This window comes from Bufo gargarizans, chromosome 3 (genome assembly GCF_014858855.1).
Source record: "Bufo gargarizans isolate SCDJY-AF-19 chromosome 3, ASM1485885v1, whole genome shotgun sequence".
NCBI lineage: Eukaryota > Metazoa > Chordata > Amphibia > Anura > Bufonidae > Bufo > Bufo gargarizans.
The window spans coordinates 503,138,226-503,155,310 of record NC_058082.1 but is presented as its reverse complement, the minus strand read 5'-3'; the positions used below and the strand labels follow the sequence as shown (position 1 = coordinate 503,155,310).

General features: G+C 43.9%; 1 protein-coding gene across 1 annotated transcript; it reads left to right on the top strand.

Annotated features, from left to right (window-relative positions):
• The first annotated feature begins 5,524 nt into the window (after window positions 1-5,524).
• On the top strand, window positions 5,525-15,399 carry NSUN5 (NOP2/Sun RNA methyltransferase 5). Its single transcript, XM_044287043.1, has 10 exons — window positions 5,525-5,681; window positions 7,386-7,508; window positions 8,766-8,937; window positions 11,057-11,165; window positions 11,389-11,536; window positions 11,787-11,902; window positions 13,081-13,259; window positions 14,075-14,285; window positions 14,365-14,511; window positions 14,956-15,399. The coding sequence occupies exons 1-10, from the start codon at window positions 5,589-5,591 to the stop codon at window positions 15,155-15,157; spliced, it is 1,500 nt and encodes a 499-aa protein (XP_044142978.1). The 5' UTR covers window positions 5,525-5,588; the 3' UTR covers window positions 15,158-15,399.
• The last annotated feature ends 1,686 nt before the right edge of the window (window positions 15,400-17,085 follow it).

Below are 17,085 nucleotides of genomic sequence, written 5' to 3'. Positions count from 1 at the left end.
CTATTCTTGTCTGTTTTGCGGACAAGGATAGTCATTTATAGACCTCATGCATACGGGCGTTTTGCGGCCCGCAATACACAGGCATCGGCCGTGTGCGGCCCACATCACTGATGCGGACCCATTCACTTGAACTAGAATAGAACATGTTCTATTTTTTTACGGTGCAGACGGATCACGGACCCATTCAAGTTAAATAGGTCTCGATCTGTCCTGGCCGCCGCACGGATGTTGCAAATTGGTGTCCACAATGCACAGAACAGCCGCACAATGGCCTTGTGCATGAGGCCTTACAATGAATCTGCAAAAAAAAAAAAACGGATGTCATCCGTTTTTATTGTGGATCTGCAATTTGTGAACCGCAAAACACATACGGTCGTGTGAATGTAGCCTTAGTCTACTTTGCATTTCTACAGGGGTAAAAAATGGCGGCTGTGTGGCGGTTTTGCGGAACCGCGATTTGTGGAACACAAAACACTTACAGCCGTGTGCATGAGGCCTAAATGTTTACCTGTGCAGGGACTCCCTTGTTGCAGCAGTGCAGTGGAATCACAATTGCTCTGTACCATTCAAGTGAAAGGGAGAAGTTGTTATAACACTGCACTGCTGCAGATAGGGAGCTCCTGCGCAGGTAAACACTGCAGAAGACACAGCGCAAGCGGAAATGTGCTTTTCCAAAAAGAACAGCTAACGTTTTTAGGGACAAATTAAAAAAACCACCGTGAATGAAACACGTCCATAAAGAACTCATTATTATTTTACAGTTCCCAATAAATACTGAGTGGCAGCCTAGGCAAAAGCCAGGGCACAGACCGGCGTACCCTCGGCTTTGGCTGGGGGTTGCCACTTGTCCCAGTCCCTTGGTGACCTACACCCTGACACTGTGCATCCTCTCTAAGGCCTCATGCACACGACCGTAACATTTTTTTGCGGTCCGCAATTTGCGGAACGGGCGGCCCATTGCAAAACGGACAAGAATAGGACATCGTAGATGTTTTTTTTCGGGGCCATGGAACGGTGCAAGCACACGGAGTGCTGTCCGCATCTTTTGCGGCCCCATTGAAGTGAATGCGGCTCGGATGCGGACCACAAAAATGGTCGTGTGCATGAGGCCTAACACAAGTGTAGCTCGCACCTCTAGGACTCTCACTTATAGGTGGGGTTTGGTTCAGATGACCCCCATATGTCAATTCATGACCACCTCATGCTCCGCTGAGCTGAAGGAAGAGGTGGTCCTTGCAGATTTGCCGTGACCTGTACATTATTTTTTTTACAAACTGCTTACGATGTATAATGAACCAAAGGGAATGTTCAGACAACGAGGCTGAAGTTGGTTTCTTATTCACATTATTTGTATTTTTTTTAAAGAAATTTTTAGGACACCTTATCTGGGACTGCCAACATACAGAGGGTGATGCCCCGCATCGGATACATTCATTTAACCCCTTTAAAACATCAGTTACTTATTCAAATCAGAGAATAGTGTCCGTCTGCCCACTTTGATGTCAGTTTTCATGGCCAAAACCTTTTCGGGCCAGGCTGAACTCCATTGTATCTGATGTGGGGCATCCCCCTCTGTATGTTGGCAGTGCGAGATCGCTGGCCTAAATTCATTTAATTCCTTAAATCACAGTTTTTTTGTGCCCACTTTGATGCCCATCTTTTATATTTTAATGCCACTTTCAACTGATTTACGTTAAGGACAGCTCACTGCAACTTTTTTCTTACTGTTGATAAGGTGTCCTCAAAATTCTTTAAAAAAAAATATATATATATAAAAAAATACAAATAATGAGTAGGAAACCAACTTCAGCCTCGTGTTGTTTTTTTTAGCATGGGTTTCAGCGTGGATTTGGTGCCGAAAAACCATGCAGAACCTGTCCGGTTCTTTTTAGTTGGAGGCCGCGCCACTGTTCATAAAGCCTCACGCACATGACCATATCCGCTATGCGATCCACAAAACACACATGACATCTGTGTTGTGTCAGGTTTTTTTTGTGGACCGATAAATGGGTCCATGTGCGATCTGCAAAAAATGCGGATTGGACACGGATACAAAATACAGTCGTGTGCATGAGGCATTAACCCCTTAGGCCCTGCATGAGGCATTAACCCCTTAGGCCCCTTTCACACGGGCGTTGCAGGAACATGCGCGATTTTTCCACGCGAGTGCAAAACATTGTAATGCGTTTTGCACGCGCGTGAGAAAAATCTGCATGTTTGGTACCCAAACCCGAACTTCTTCACAGAAGTTCAGGCTTGGGATCGGTGTTCTGTAGATTGTATTATTTTCCCTTATAACATGGTTATAAGGGAAAATAAAAGCATTCTGGATACAGAATAGATAGTACAATAGCGCTGGAGGGGTTAAAAAATAAATAAAAATTTAACTCACCTTAATCCACTTGCTCGCGCAGCCCGGCTTCTCTTCTGTGCTGTGTACAGGAAAAGGACCTGTGGTGATGTCACTCTGGTCATCACATGGTCCGGCACATGACCCATCACTATGGTAAAAGATCATGTGCAGTTGAGGAAGGCTGATATGCCGCAACGTGTTCTGTGAATCGTCTAATAAACTACATTATGAAGAGCAAGTTCGTCTGCTGGGATTATTTCGTATGCACAGAAGAGAAGTCGGGCTGTGCGAGCAAGTGGATTAAGGTGAGTTAAAAATATATTTTTTTTTTCAACCCCTCTAGCGCTGTTTTACTATGCATTCTGTATTCAGAATGCTATTATTTTCCCTTATAACCATGTTATAAGGGAAAATAATTAAGATTCGGGTCCCCATCCCGATCGTCTCCTAGCGACCTTGCGTGAAAATCGCACCCATCCGCACTTGCTTGCGGATGCTTGCGATTTTCACGCAGCCCCGTTCACTTCTATGGGCCCTGCGTTGCGTGAAAAACGCACAAAATAGAGCTTGCTGTGATTTTCACGCAACGAACAAGTGATGCGTGAAAATCAACGCTCATGTAAACAGCCTCATAGAAATGAATGGGTCCTGATTCAGTGCGGGTGCAATGCGTTCAACTCACGTATTGCACCCACGTGGAAAACTCGCCTGTGTGAAAGGGGCCTTAAGGACTATTTCACCTTACGGACTTGGCCATTTTTTGCAAATCTGACCAGTGTCACTTTAAGTGCTGATAACTTTAAAACGCTTTGACTTATCCAGGCCATTCTGAGATTGTTTTTTCGTCACATATTGTACTTCATGACACTGGTAAAATGAAGTCCAAAAAATTCATTTTTATTTATAAAACAAATTGCACATTTACCAAAATTTTTTAAAAATTGCAAATTTCCAAGTTTCAATTTCTCTACTTCTATAATACATAGTAATACCTCAAAAAATAGTTACGGTATTACTTTACATTCCCCATATGTATACTTCATGTTTGAATCATTTTGGGAATGATATTTTATTTTTTGGGGATGTTACAAGGCTTGGAAGTTTAGAAGCAAATCTAAAACCACCCAAAATGACCCCATTCTATAAACTACCCCCCTCAAGGTATTCAAAACTGATTTTACAAACTTTGTTAACCCTTTAGGTGTTCCACAAGAATTAATGGAAACTAGAGATACGATTTCAAAATTTCACTTTTTTGGCAGATTTTTCATTTTATAATTTTTTTCCAGTTACAAAGCAAGGATTAACAGCCAAACCAAACTCAATATTTATGGCCCTGATTCTGTAGTTTACAGAAACACCCCATATGTGGTCGTAAACTGCTGTACGGGCAAACGGCAGGACTCAGAAGGAAAGGAATGCCATACGGTTTTTGGAAGGCAGATTTTGCTGGACTGTTTTTTTTTTGACACCATGTCCCATTTGAAGCCACCCTGATGCACCCCTAGAGTAGAAACTCCAAAAAAGTGGCCCCATTTTAGAAACTACGGGACAGGGTGGCAGTATTGTTGGTACTAGTTTAGGGTACATATGATTTTTGGTTGCTCTATATTACACTTTTTGTGAGGCAAGGTAACAAGAAATAGCTGTTTTGGCACCGTTTTTATTTTTTGTTATTTACAACATTCATCTAACAGGTTAGATCATGTGATATTTTTATAGACCAGGTTGTCACGGATGCGGCGATACCTAATATGTATCCTTTTTTTTATTTATGTAAGTTTTACACAATGATTTCATTTTTGAATAGAAAAAAAATAATATTTTAGTGTTTCCATAGTCTGAGAGCCATAATTTTTTCAGTTTTTGGGCGATTACCTTGGGTAGGGTATTATTTTTGCGGGATGAGATGACGGTTTTATTGGCACTATTTTGGGGTGCGTGTGACTTTTTGATCGCTTGCTATTACACTTTTTGTGATGTAAGGTGACAAAAAATAGTTTATTTAGCACAGTTTTTATTTTACATTTTCTACGATGTTCATCTGAGGGGTTAGGTCATGAGATATTTTTATAGAGCCGGTCGATACGGACGCGGCGATACCTAATATGTATAAAAAAAAAATATTTATGTAATTTTACACAATGATTTCATTTTTGAAGCAAAGAAAATAATTTTTTTCAGTTTTTGGGTGATTACCTTGGGTAGGGTATGATTTTTGCGGGATGAGATGACGGTTTTATTGGCACTATTTTGGGGTGCGTGTGACTTCTTGATCACTTGCTATTACACTTTTTATGATGTAAGGTGACAAAAAATGGTTTAGGCTACTTTCACACTAGCGTTCAGGTGTCCGCTTGTGAGCTCCGTTTGAAGGGGCTCACAAGCGGCCCCGAACGCATACGTCTAGCACTAATGCATTCTGAGTGGACGCGTTCAGCCTCCGCTCCGCAGGCGGACGGATCCGTTCTGAACGGAGCCACCGTCTGCATTATATGAGCGGATCCGTCTCAGACTTTCAATGGGTCCGTGGAAAAATCGGAAAATGCACCGTTTGGCATCCGTGATCCGTTTTTCCTGGCCGTGAAAAAAATATGACCTGTCCTATTTTTTTCACGGCCAACGGTTCACGAACTCATTCAAGTCAATGGGTCCGTGAAAAAACACGGATGCACACAAGATTGTCATCCGCGTCTGTGATCCGTGTCCGTTTTTTCCTATCATTTCAATGGCAAACTTGACTTAGATTTTTTTTTCATTTTTCATGTCCGTGGATCCTCCAAAAATCAAGGAAGACCCACGGACGAAAAAACGGTCACGGATCACGGACCTACGGACCACGTTTTTGCGGACCTTAAAAAAAAAACGGTCGTGTGCATGAGGCCAAAAACAGAGACGTGAAGGCGCCAAGAATTGACTGTACACTATGGGAGCGGTTACCGGGCAGACACCTCGGGGTACAAAATAAAACCCAAGGCACGAACTCAGCTGCGGTTTCTGACATGTTATTTATACGAGGCGGATTTTGTCGCGGTCAGAATCCATCATATGAACCTATCCAAAGGGGCTGTAATAAGGCTCAAGGGTCCCGGGTAGCACAGGATGAGACCGGCGCAGTCGTCACTCGTCACTGCTGTAGCCGTCAAGCGAGCCCTCTGCTGGCGTCGTAAAGCAGCGCACTGTATGGCAGCAGGAAGAGGAGACACGTGTGTGCCTGCGACCACCGGGAGGCATCATGGCTCTCTACCAGACGGCAGCAGGGATCCTGGAGAAGCTGCAGCGAAAGGAGGGGGCCGTGAAGACCTTCGTATATGACAGTGGCTTTAAGGTATAGACTGCACGTAAGGAGGTCGTGTTCGGAGCATCGTAAAGCTGAATGTACAGTACAGTACACACATACATATAGATACACACATGTGATAGTATGGTGCCCCCGTCTGTGCCTGTATGAGAGGTGCCATACTATGGATTAGTATCAGCAGGTGAGGTGCTGGGTCCTCTGGGACTAATCCAGGACTGTAATATTGACAGCCAGACCCTACAGTTTATCACAATGAAACAACCAGCAATACGAGGCACAACCGCTGGTCCAGAGGAGCTGCCAGTGTAACCAGTGAGTGGCACAGCCCCCCAACTGTGCTAATCTGTGGGGTCCCCAACATCAGAGCCAACAGCATTATAGACTCGGAGAACCCTAAGCTTTCTTTCTGTGAAAGGTCAGTGACGGCGCCTGAGAGACTCTCCTTTTTGGCCTATGTATTTATGTACTCAGTTCACACCTGTCCAGCATCTGTTTCTTGCACACGACCGTTGTTTTGGTCCACATCCGAGTTTTTGCGGCTCGGGTGCGGACCCATTCACTTCAATGGGGCCGCAAAAGATGCGGACAGCACTCCATGTGCTGTCCGCATCCGTTGCTCCGTACCGTAGCCCCGCAAAAATAATATAACATGTCCTATTCTTGTCCGTTTTGCGGACAAGAATAGGCAGTTATATCAATGGCTGTCCGTGCCATTCTGCAAATTGCGGAACGCACACGGACGCCATCCGTGTTTTGCGGATCCGCAATTTGCGGCCTGCAAAACACACAGCAGTCGCGTGCATGAGGTCTAAGGCCTAGTTCACACGAACGTATGGCTTTTATAGTTTTTTGCAGTCCGTTTTTCACAGATCTGTTCCGTTGTTTCTTTTCCGTTTTTCCGTTCCGTTTTTCCGTATGCCATGTACAGTATACAGTAATTACATAGAAAAAATTGGGCTGGCCATAACATTTTGAATAGAAGGTTCAGAAAAAACGGAACGGAAATAGAAGACATACGGATGCATTTCCGTATGTGTTCCGTTTTTTTTGCGGATCCATTGACTTGAATGGAGCCACGACCCGTGATTTATGGCCAAATATAGGACAAGCTCTATCTTTCAACGGAACAGAAATACGGAAACGGAATGCATACGGAACACATTCCGTTTTTTTGCGGAACCATTGAAATGAATGGTTCCGTATATGGAACACAAAAAAACGGCCCGTACACCCGCAAAAAAAACTTTCATGTGAACTAGGCCTAAGGGTTACAGCACCTTAAAGGGAACCTGTCACCAGGATTTTGTGTATAGAGCTGAGGACATGGGTTGCTAGATGGCCGCTAGCACATCCGCAATACCCAGTCCCCATAGCTCTGTGTGCTTTTATTGTGTAAAAAAAAAAAGATTTGATACATCTGCAAATTACCCTGAGATGAGTCCTGTACGTGAGATGAGTCAGGGACAGGACTCATCTCAGGTTAATTTGCATATGTATCAAATAGTTTTTTTTTTCCACAATAAAAGCACACAGAGCTATGGGGACTAGGTATTGCAGATGTGCTAGCGGCCATCTAGCAACCCATGTCCTAAGCTCTATCCTCAAAATCCCGGTGACAGGTTCCCTTTAACCAAAAGCCCCATTTGCTGTCCTGTTGCTGCATGTGATATATGCATGGTCTGAGTGTCAGTGTGTCAGTTATATTCTGGAGTTTTGTTCTTTCACCTACAGAACGTGCGGCAGTTGTATGCCCTGCTTTGTGAGACGCTGCGCTACTCGCAAGTGATAGAAGAGATCATCAGCAGTTCAGGACTGATTTGTGGAACAAAGAAATTGCCTATGAATTTGGCTAAAGTAAGTAAAATAGACAACTGAAGGCTTGGTCTACGAGGGGTTGTCCAGTCTTTTTATGGTTTTATATCCTGTGATTGCTCATTTACTAATATACTGTAATTAGCTGACCCTGTCCATTCCCCTCTCTGATACTTCTTCTGCGTCTTCCAGGTTCCTCCTGGTCCTGGCTGCATCGCTCACCATGTATTTTACATGGGTTGGGAGCAGACGACATCATCAGATCTCCTGTGTTCTCCGGCACCTGTGCTGTAGACATCCTCCACAAACTGCACAGGTGCCAAAGAATGGTTCTTACTGAAATCGGTGGCTTCCCACAATTATATCTGGACGGAAGGGCAGAGAGGTGTCAACTTTTACCTCTGCTCTAAGGCCCCTTTCACGCGCGGGTGCAATGCGTGAGGCAAATGCATAGCACCCGCACTGAATCCAGACCAGTTCATTTCAATGGGTCTTTGTACATGAGCGTTGTTTTTCACGCATCACTTGTGCGTTGCGTGAAAATCGCAGCATGTTCTATATTCTGTGTGAAAATCGCATCCGCAAGCATGTGCGGATGCGATGCATTTTTCACCGATGGTTGCTAGAAGATGTTGTTTGTAAACCTTCTTCAGTTTTTTTTATCGCGCACATGAAAAAACGATAAAACTGAACGCAATCGCAGACAAAACTCACTGAACTTGCTTGCAAAATCGTGCATTTTTAACTGAACGCATCCGGACCAAATCCATCACGCTCATCTGCACAGGGCCTAACACTTCTAGTTTTCAGACTTCTCTATGTTCCCACCAGCTTGTGGATCTTCCCTGGTTACGTCCTATAGAGGTCTGCCCATATCTGCCCAGGGATAGATCAGCATTTCTGCATTATCTCCTTATTCATTTGCAGATGCAGTTGTAGTACCTAACCCTGAAAGAGAGAGGTCCTTTCTATTACTTCATGCATGAGGCCAAAACAAAGGAGTTATCCCATCTGGACAACCTCTTCCCTACAGGAGAACCTGATGGTTATGAGATGGTCACCATGGATCTAGTAAATAAAACCCATGGAAGTTGTCCGTTTGCATAGAAAACCGCTAGTGACAACTACTTTCTCTCGCATCTGCCTCTGCGGGAGATGTGGTATAACATGGTGGTCATTTGAATACTTAGTTGCACATGTCGTAATGGGACAAGCCTTTTTAACTTCTCGGTGTGGAGGTCACACTTGATGTAGGGTGAAGGAATGAGGTGGTCAGTGCAGTTTGTCTTTCCATCTCAGGTGCTGGTGTATGACTTGCTTTTTGGAAAAGGACTTCAATGCGGGGGCCGATGGAAATCGACCATCCTAGCGCAGCGGGCAAGACTACATGCAGAGCTTGCCAAACTCAAAGTCAAGAAAAAGGTCAGCAGCAACCAGGATTTGGTGACATCAATGGGTGGCTCATCTGATGGTATGTAGCGAAATCTGAAACTAGTAGGTGCTAAACCTTTAATGTGTACCTGTACTTTCAAAAAAGTTTTTATGTGATAGGTTCGAATCCGACCAAGGGCAACATCTGCATGGAGTTTGTATGTTCTCCCCGTGTTTGCGTGGGTTTACTCCGGGTACTCGGGTCTCCTCCCACTCTCCAAAGACATACTGATAGGGACCTTACATTGTGAGCCAAATTGGGGACAGTTGGATGATAATGTCTGTAAAGCGCTGCGGAATATAGTACCGCTATATAAGTGCATAAAATAAATATGGCATATCAAAGCTTTTTTATATGGGGGGTCCGAATGCTTAGTCCCACCAATCGCTAAAACAAAGAGTAATGGTGCAGACGATTGTTGGGAAGGAAGCGTTCCTTCCCGATAACCTGCTGCTCATCAGTGACGATGAAGAGCTTTATAGCAGTTACCACCACTGTATGAGGATGAGCGATCGTTACTGCTATAACTGGTCCTCATCAGAGGTCATAGACGCGTGTTCAGGCTACTTTACTCCCTGAAAAAGGTTAATGCGTACCAATCCGCCTTAGGCTTTTCCGCACTATGAGCGGCACGGGCAGCACAACGATGCTCCCTGTGCCTGCAATACCCAATAACAAAGCTCTGTACAGCAAGGAGCTTTGCTATTGGTTGGTTTGGGCGGACTGCTGGAGCGGTGAGCTGTATGAGGAGAGTAGGGAGAGCGCTGCAACATGGAGTGTTGCTGAAGCGGAGTGGAGGACAACTACAGCTGAGCCCGGACATTTAGATTGACGTGCACTTCAAGGTGACAGCGCAGCATTGTGCCTGATGTTCTTTAGACTTGTAACGGTTGCCTTGCATAAATATCCACCTCTTAGGCCACGTTCACCCCGCCACTATTTATTTCTGTTGTTCTGCTCGCTTAGATGAGCAGAACAGTGAAAATAAAGGAAGTGTTGGATCGGGCACGTAAGGGTGGGTTCTTTTGACATTTGTTAAACGTATACAGTAACAGATGTCATACGGATGTGGCATCCGTCTGATGTAAAAAAAATTAATAATAGCTTTCAAGTGGCGTAATGATACTCTGTGCTTTCAAATGGTGCTTGATAGGATTAATTAAATTCTCCAATGTGAAAAATTGTCAGCCATACGCACTGATACATTCTGTATTTTTGAGAAGGTGTGAGAGCCTTGGCTGTCCTCCTCCTATGCCTCAGATGTCCGTTACAGTATCTCATTATAGTTGCCATGTTGATACCCACTAGGAGAGGGTCTCTTCCTGATATATGTTGCTCTCATCCGACTTTGATGGAACTTCATCTATTGTGAATAAGCTGATGTCTGAACAAATGTGTATATGCCTCGATTACCTATTTTCCTTTCTGTATTTCTTTTGAAATATTTCACTTTGTAAGTTTTTGTCGCTTACTTAATCTCAAAAAACAAATGATTTTTTTAAACTAAAAAAAATTAATAAAAATATGTTAATGTATACGTTTTTTACAGGACTCTGCAGGATGGGAAAACGTAGTGTGACAAGTGTTTCCATGCTGCAAAGTCCATCTGAAAAATGTATATGTTTTTATGTACAATGGTGATGGAGGCCACAGTATGGCATCTGTCTGAGGCATCTGTTAAATTTCTTGTTTTTCAGGGCAGCAGATCCCTGTTCACACAGCCCAGAAATGATGATTGAGGTGTCGCATGAAAGATCATTTCACCCGATGAACAAGTGTTTTGCTTGTTCGCCTGGAGATTTGCGGCATTACACAGGCAGATTATCGGGAACGAGCATTCATAGTAACGTTCATCCCCGACAATTTGGAAGTGTAAACCCTCCCTTAGAAGCACTCGCGCAGAGCGCCTCCATTCTACACCTAATGGGTTCCACAGAAAGTCTATGAGCGCGTGTCTACTACTTCAGCAGCAGGGAGTGAGAGCGTTCTGTGTGAGCGCTTCTGTCTCCTCGTTTTAGTGATTGGCAGGGTTCTTTGGACTGATCATCCATTGAAGAAAACCTTTGGCATATAAAAAATATATTATTTTTTTTGGTTATTTTGTACAGGTACATTTTTAATGTGTATGGTGTCGGTCTAAACATTTCTCTCATGATAGGCCATTCTTTGCCACGCTATGTACGTATCAACACACTGAAGACCTCCATGAATGATGTCATAACTTACTTCAAGCGTAAAGGTTATACTTACCTGGGCAAAGCTCGCAGGTAAGTTGACTTCTACAGGTGCTTTCTAATAGCCAAATATGTGTCCATGAGGCAATACACAGAAGGCATAACTAGACTCGTGGAGTTTCTACTGACCTCAGAGTATCCATTACCGCTTGAGCCACCCTGGAGACCTTCTGGTGTCCTCGATTAGGCGCAGCTGATGAAATTTAGTGCTTCAAATCATGAATGAAGTATGATCTTTAAATATCATCTTGTCTAGCATCAAGGAGCTGGTTGATTTTGCACAGAAATCTGGGAAGTTGTTCCTTCAGGATCTTCACATCCCCAACCTGCTAGTTTTTCGACCCAGTACAGACTTTCACAAGGACTCCTTATACACAGCTGGACACCTCATACTGCAGGACAAGGTGAGCATATGTGCTGCTTATATCTACAGAAGGCCTCATGCACGCGGCCGAGAGCGACTGTACTAGTGTATTACTGTACAGCAGTGGCGGCATAGCAACCAATGACTCCGTGCGCTCATGCTGTCAGGAGGAATCCCGGCCGGGTTTCCACGGTCCGCTCTCGGCCGCGGAACACGGCCGTGTGCATGAGGCTGAAGAAACGCTCGCCATCCCCGCCAGCCATGTTACTGATCATACTGTGCTCCTCCAGGCAAGTTGTCTCCCAGCGTTACTTCTGGACCCTCCTGTGGGTGCCTGTGTCATTGATGCTTGCGCTGCCCCTGGAAACAAAACAAGTCAGCTGGCTGCCATAGTACAGAATAAGGGGTAAGTAGAGCCTGGAAGGTAATGTGTAAATTAGATGGAGGAACGTACAGATACTCTAGTGCAGGGGGGCACAACCTGTGGCCCCCAGAGCCAAGATTTGCGACCCCCGTCCTCCTGGACAGAAACACAGCTGATCGTAAAATTATATTGTTTTAAAAAAAAAAAAAAAAAAACTTTTTAAAAATGTTTTGTACAGTTTTCCCCAAATAAAACTAAAAAATAAATTATAAGACCCTATCTGTCAAGTGAAAAATTGTTGCAAAAATTATTTTGGTAGTCCTAACACATAAAAAGTTACAACCGTTCGAACCACCAGGTGCACAAAAACACAAAAAAGTGTCTTTTCAGGCCTGGTTATTAAAGTGTTAACCAATAAGCGCTTTCCCCACTAGTAAGAGAAAGTTCTTACTGGTTATTGCAGGGCAACTGTAACTGGCAGGAGGCGGTAATAACCAGGGAGCATGATTAAGTTCCTCCAGCGTGACCCCTGAAGCCAGTGATTGGCTGCAGAGGTACATGTGACCATGGCCATGCACTGACGGGTGTAATCAGCGCCGGTAGCAGGTAAGTATAACTCTTCGGTTTCAGGGGCCATGCTGCAAGAACTTGTTAAAAATACATTTTTACTGGGAAATCCCTTTAAGCCAGGGGCGGATTAGCCATAGATCTCACAGGGAAATTTCCCGGGGGGCCGTCTGGGCCCTCCTCACGGCTGGCCAGTGAGAGTTTTTGGGGATGTATAAGGTGCCACAATATGGTATTGCTGGCCTGGACTTCCATCAATTTGTACCCGACTACAAAACGGGGCCACTGTTAGTATTTTTCCAGGGCCAGCAGCGAGATACTCAGGGCAATTACTGTAAATACGTCTTAATAGGGACACTCACTCACGGTATAATCGTGCCGCACATCTCTCTGTGTGATCAGGGATGCGCTACTGATAGTGAATGTAACTAAATGAAGGAGGAACGACTGTGATAGCGATCATTCCTCCCCAGTCACTTTACATCGGCCTGTGTACATTGCGGCCCCTTGAAATAGAGCGATGTGACAATGTGGCCCTTGGACCAAAAAGGTTGTGCACCCCTGCTCTAGTGTGTAGTTTGGGTAGATCTCTACATTTCAGTGCAGTAGACCACTAATGAGGAGTTTATCCGATGACTTTTCAATAATTCCAGAAAAGTCTTTGCCTTTGACCTGGACACAAAACGTTTGGCAACGATGAGTACACTGCTCCTGCGTGCTGGAGTCACATGTCAGGAACTGGCCAACCAGGACTTCCTTACAGTCAATCCGTGCGAACCAAAGTACCAAAAAGTCAGTCACATCTTGGTGGATCCATCATGTAGTGGATCAGGTAAGTGCTGAATTTTCTACAGGAAGCTACAAATGGGGTGCATTTTTTGGCATTGGGGTCCATTTGGGACTTTTATTTTAACTCCTTAATGACCAGCATTTTTTATTTATTTTTTCAGATACCATTTTTATAGTTATGACCTATCCAGAGGATGTCTTAGGCTATGTTTCACATATGTGTTTTGCATTCTAGATCTCAAAACGCTTCAGTTTTGTCCCCATTAATTGTCAATGGGGACAAAACAGTACAAACCAGATCAGGATACATTCCGTTCCGGTTTGTTCCGTTTTTGTGACCGGTCTGTGAAACTGAAGAAACCGGATCCAGCACTAAAAACAATATAAGTTAATGGTGCCAGATCTGTTTTTTTCGGATCCGAAAAAACCCCCAGATCTGGCACCCATTGACTTACAATATTTTTAATGCGTGATCCGGTTTCTTCCGTTTTGATTTAATACAACCGCATCTGAGCGGAACGGATTCATCTGGATGTATTAAATCAAGCAGAAGCTTTTTCCATTCCGACTTTGAGATCCTCTGCCGGATTCTCCAAACTAGAATGCAAAGCCCATATGTAAAAATATTCTTACCCAGAGCATGTGGCATTTTGGGAAAAGAAAAGCCACTGGCGCAACAACACACCAAAAGGCCACAAAAACATCACAAAAAAAGCACTGTACTGCATTTTATATTGTATTGACTTTCAACCATCATCTGTCTGCCATGTTTTTAAATATAAAAAAATATGCAAATCAAAATCTTGTGCATTTATTCCTATTGGGATCCTCATTGACAGTGTGACGTCTGTTGCTCAGGTATGCCGGATCGGGTGAGGGTCCTCACAGATGAGGCAGGGTGTGACCAGAAAGAGAGGCTGCAGGCTTTGTCAGCTTTCCAGAAGCGGGCTGTATCCCATGCTCTCAAATTCCCTGCGGTGGAGTATGTCGTGTACTCCACCTGCTCCGTACACCAGCAGGAAAATGAGGATGTGGTGAAGGACATTCTGGAGCAACACCCAGACTTCAGGTACACGGTCTCAGCTTGTGGTATACAGCGATTATCATGCTGCAGAAATATTACAATGTCCTTTCCTTGTCCCTTACAGGTTGGTTAATGTTCTTCCTTCATGGCCAGCGCGGGGGCTGAACACGTTCCCGGGATCAGAGTGTTGTCTGCGGGCCTCTTTGTCAGAAACGCTGACTAATGGATTTTTTGTAGCGCTATTTCAGCGCAAGTCCCCAGAGGAGAAAAGGTAGAAGGAAATAAAGTGTGTGTGTATGTATGTATATATATATATATATATATATATATATATATATATATATATATATATATATATATCTCTTGATATCTCTGAATGCATAGCACCTCTTGTAGCTTTCTGTTTCCCCCACCAGTTATATTAGTGATCATACATAAAGATTATTGGTAGCCCTGTACTTTTTTTCTTTCCTGGACATCCTATGGACTACAGGAAACGAAAATTTCAGGCAAATAAATTTTCATTTACTGCTGCTCCGATTCTAATTAATGCCCACCGGTGGCTGCTTCACATGTCATTTCTACCAGTCTGGAACTTATTATGGGGGTGAAGCACAAATAATTCTTGGTGACCCTAGGTATGGTTTATTTATCACTTTTATCATTGTAGTAGGTGGTATGTTTTATTATATGAATATTTTTGCTGAACTTCCAGGGCATCTGAAGAACTGAATCCACCAATTCTACCTGAAGTAAGTGGCTCAGAAGGAGAGAGTGAGAACAATGAGATGAAGAAAGCCAAAGAGAAATCTTCTCAGGTCCAGTCCAAAAGGAAGTCTGACTGTATCCTTCAGGATTCCTTCAGCTGCACAAAGAAAAAGCGGAAGAAGAAGAAGCGTAAAACAGACCAATCCTGATGTTTTTACCTGGTGCTGTGTACTTTGAGAATGGATTTGAGACTGTTCTTTAAAAAAAAAAAAAAATAATATATATATATATATATATATAACACTACTTATGAGGTACCATTATATAAATCAACCAAGAGTTGTTACTACTTCTCTACTGCCTTGGGGACCCGGATAATGGAATGCCAGTGATTGCTGTAGATACAACTGCTGCTTTATTGCGGACTGCCAGATTAAAAGAATCTACCACAGTAGGTTGTCAGTTATGGGTTCTTTGCACGGAACAAATTGATAAAAACATGCTTTCCCTAAGGGCTCATGCACACAAACGTATTTTCTTTCCGTGTCCATTCAGTTTTTTTTTGTTTCTTTTTTTGCGGATCATTTCCGGAATCATTCACTTCAATGGGTCTGCAAAAAAACTGAAGTTACTCTGTGTGCATTCCGTTTCCGTAATTGATCAATCTCTGCCTTGATAGAACCACTCTGACATCCGTATTTCTGTTCCGCAAAAAATAGAGCATGTCCTATTATGGACAAGGATAGTACTGTTCTATTAGGGGCCAGCTGTTCCGTTCCGCACAATACTGAACGCACACGGATGTCATCCGTATTTTTTGCGGACCGCAGAATACATACGGACGTGTGCATGAGCCCTAAGAGTCAGGAGCTCACAAATAACAGGACTCCCGCGCTTGTGCATTACATTGAGTGGACTCCAGTGGTCGGCTCGCAGTGGAGCTGCTAAATACTTATTTTAGCAAAGTGAAAGAGTTAATTCAAGTAACTGACCCAGCGTTTTAAATCCGGTTCTCTGTCACCTCATATAGGACAGCATAAAACTGGTGACAGATTCCTTTTAACATAAAAACATGATTTAAACGATAGGTAATTTTCTGATACAACAGTCATTTCATATTTTTTTTTCTGTGTAGGGACAGTGAGTGTATTTGTAATACATTTTATTAGAAAACTGTCTGTAAAGTCTACTCTTTAGCTAAAAGGAGAATCCATTTTCAGCATCTACTGAACACTGGAGCTGCCCAATAGCTGTATGATGCGGAGGCGTCTCAGCCTGCCTCTGGTATCCCTGCCTCCCTGAATGTGTTATGAGACTTATGTGACCCGGCCGTTTATCTGCTTCTCAGCAACATCTCTAGTTAGCGTTGGGCCTCTTTCACATGGCCGTGCTGTGGTCCGCAATACACGGCAACAGACCGCGGGGCAGCCGCATGCGGAACACGGACACATTCAGTTGAATGGGGTTCACATTCCGCAAAAAGATAGAACAAGGAAGCACTCCATAGTGCTTCTGTGGGGTTCTGTTCCTCCGGATTTGCGGACCCATTCAAGTGAATGTATCTGCATCTGTGATGCGGAATTCACACGGCTGGTGACCCGTTTATTGCGGAACCGCCGTATGCGGCCCGCATTACAGCCACGGGAGCACTACGGCTGTGTGAAAGAGGCCTTAGGAAGATGGCAAGAGAGGAGTGGAGCTGCAGCATTTAGCACTGACAGTAAGTATACAGGAACATAGTACACTTATTGTCAGTGCTGACACTGCAGCATCACTTCTCTCCCTATCTTCCACGTGTGTGTCTGGTTAGCGCGGGGAAGGAGAGCAGGACTGCAGCGTACAGTTGTGACAGTAAGTGTACTATGTTCCTGTATACTGTCAGCAGTAAACACTGCAGCCCTGGTCCTCTCTCCGTTTTCTTAGTGCTAACTAGAGATACTGGAAGAATAGGCAGAGGATAGAGCAGGGAGACCAGACGGTTCAGAAGCCTCTGTAAGGCTGGGTTCACACCTGAGCGTTTTACAGTGCGTTCCTACGCGCTGTAAAACGCTCAACAGGCAAGAACCAATGATTCCCTATGGGAATGGTTCTCAAACTTAGTTTGAATACGGAGCAAGTGCTCAGTACAGTATTAGAA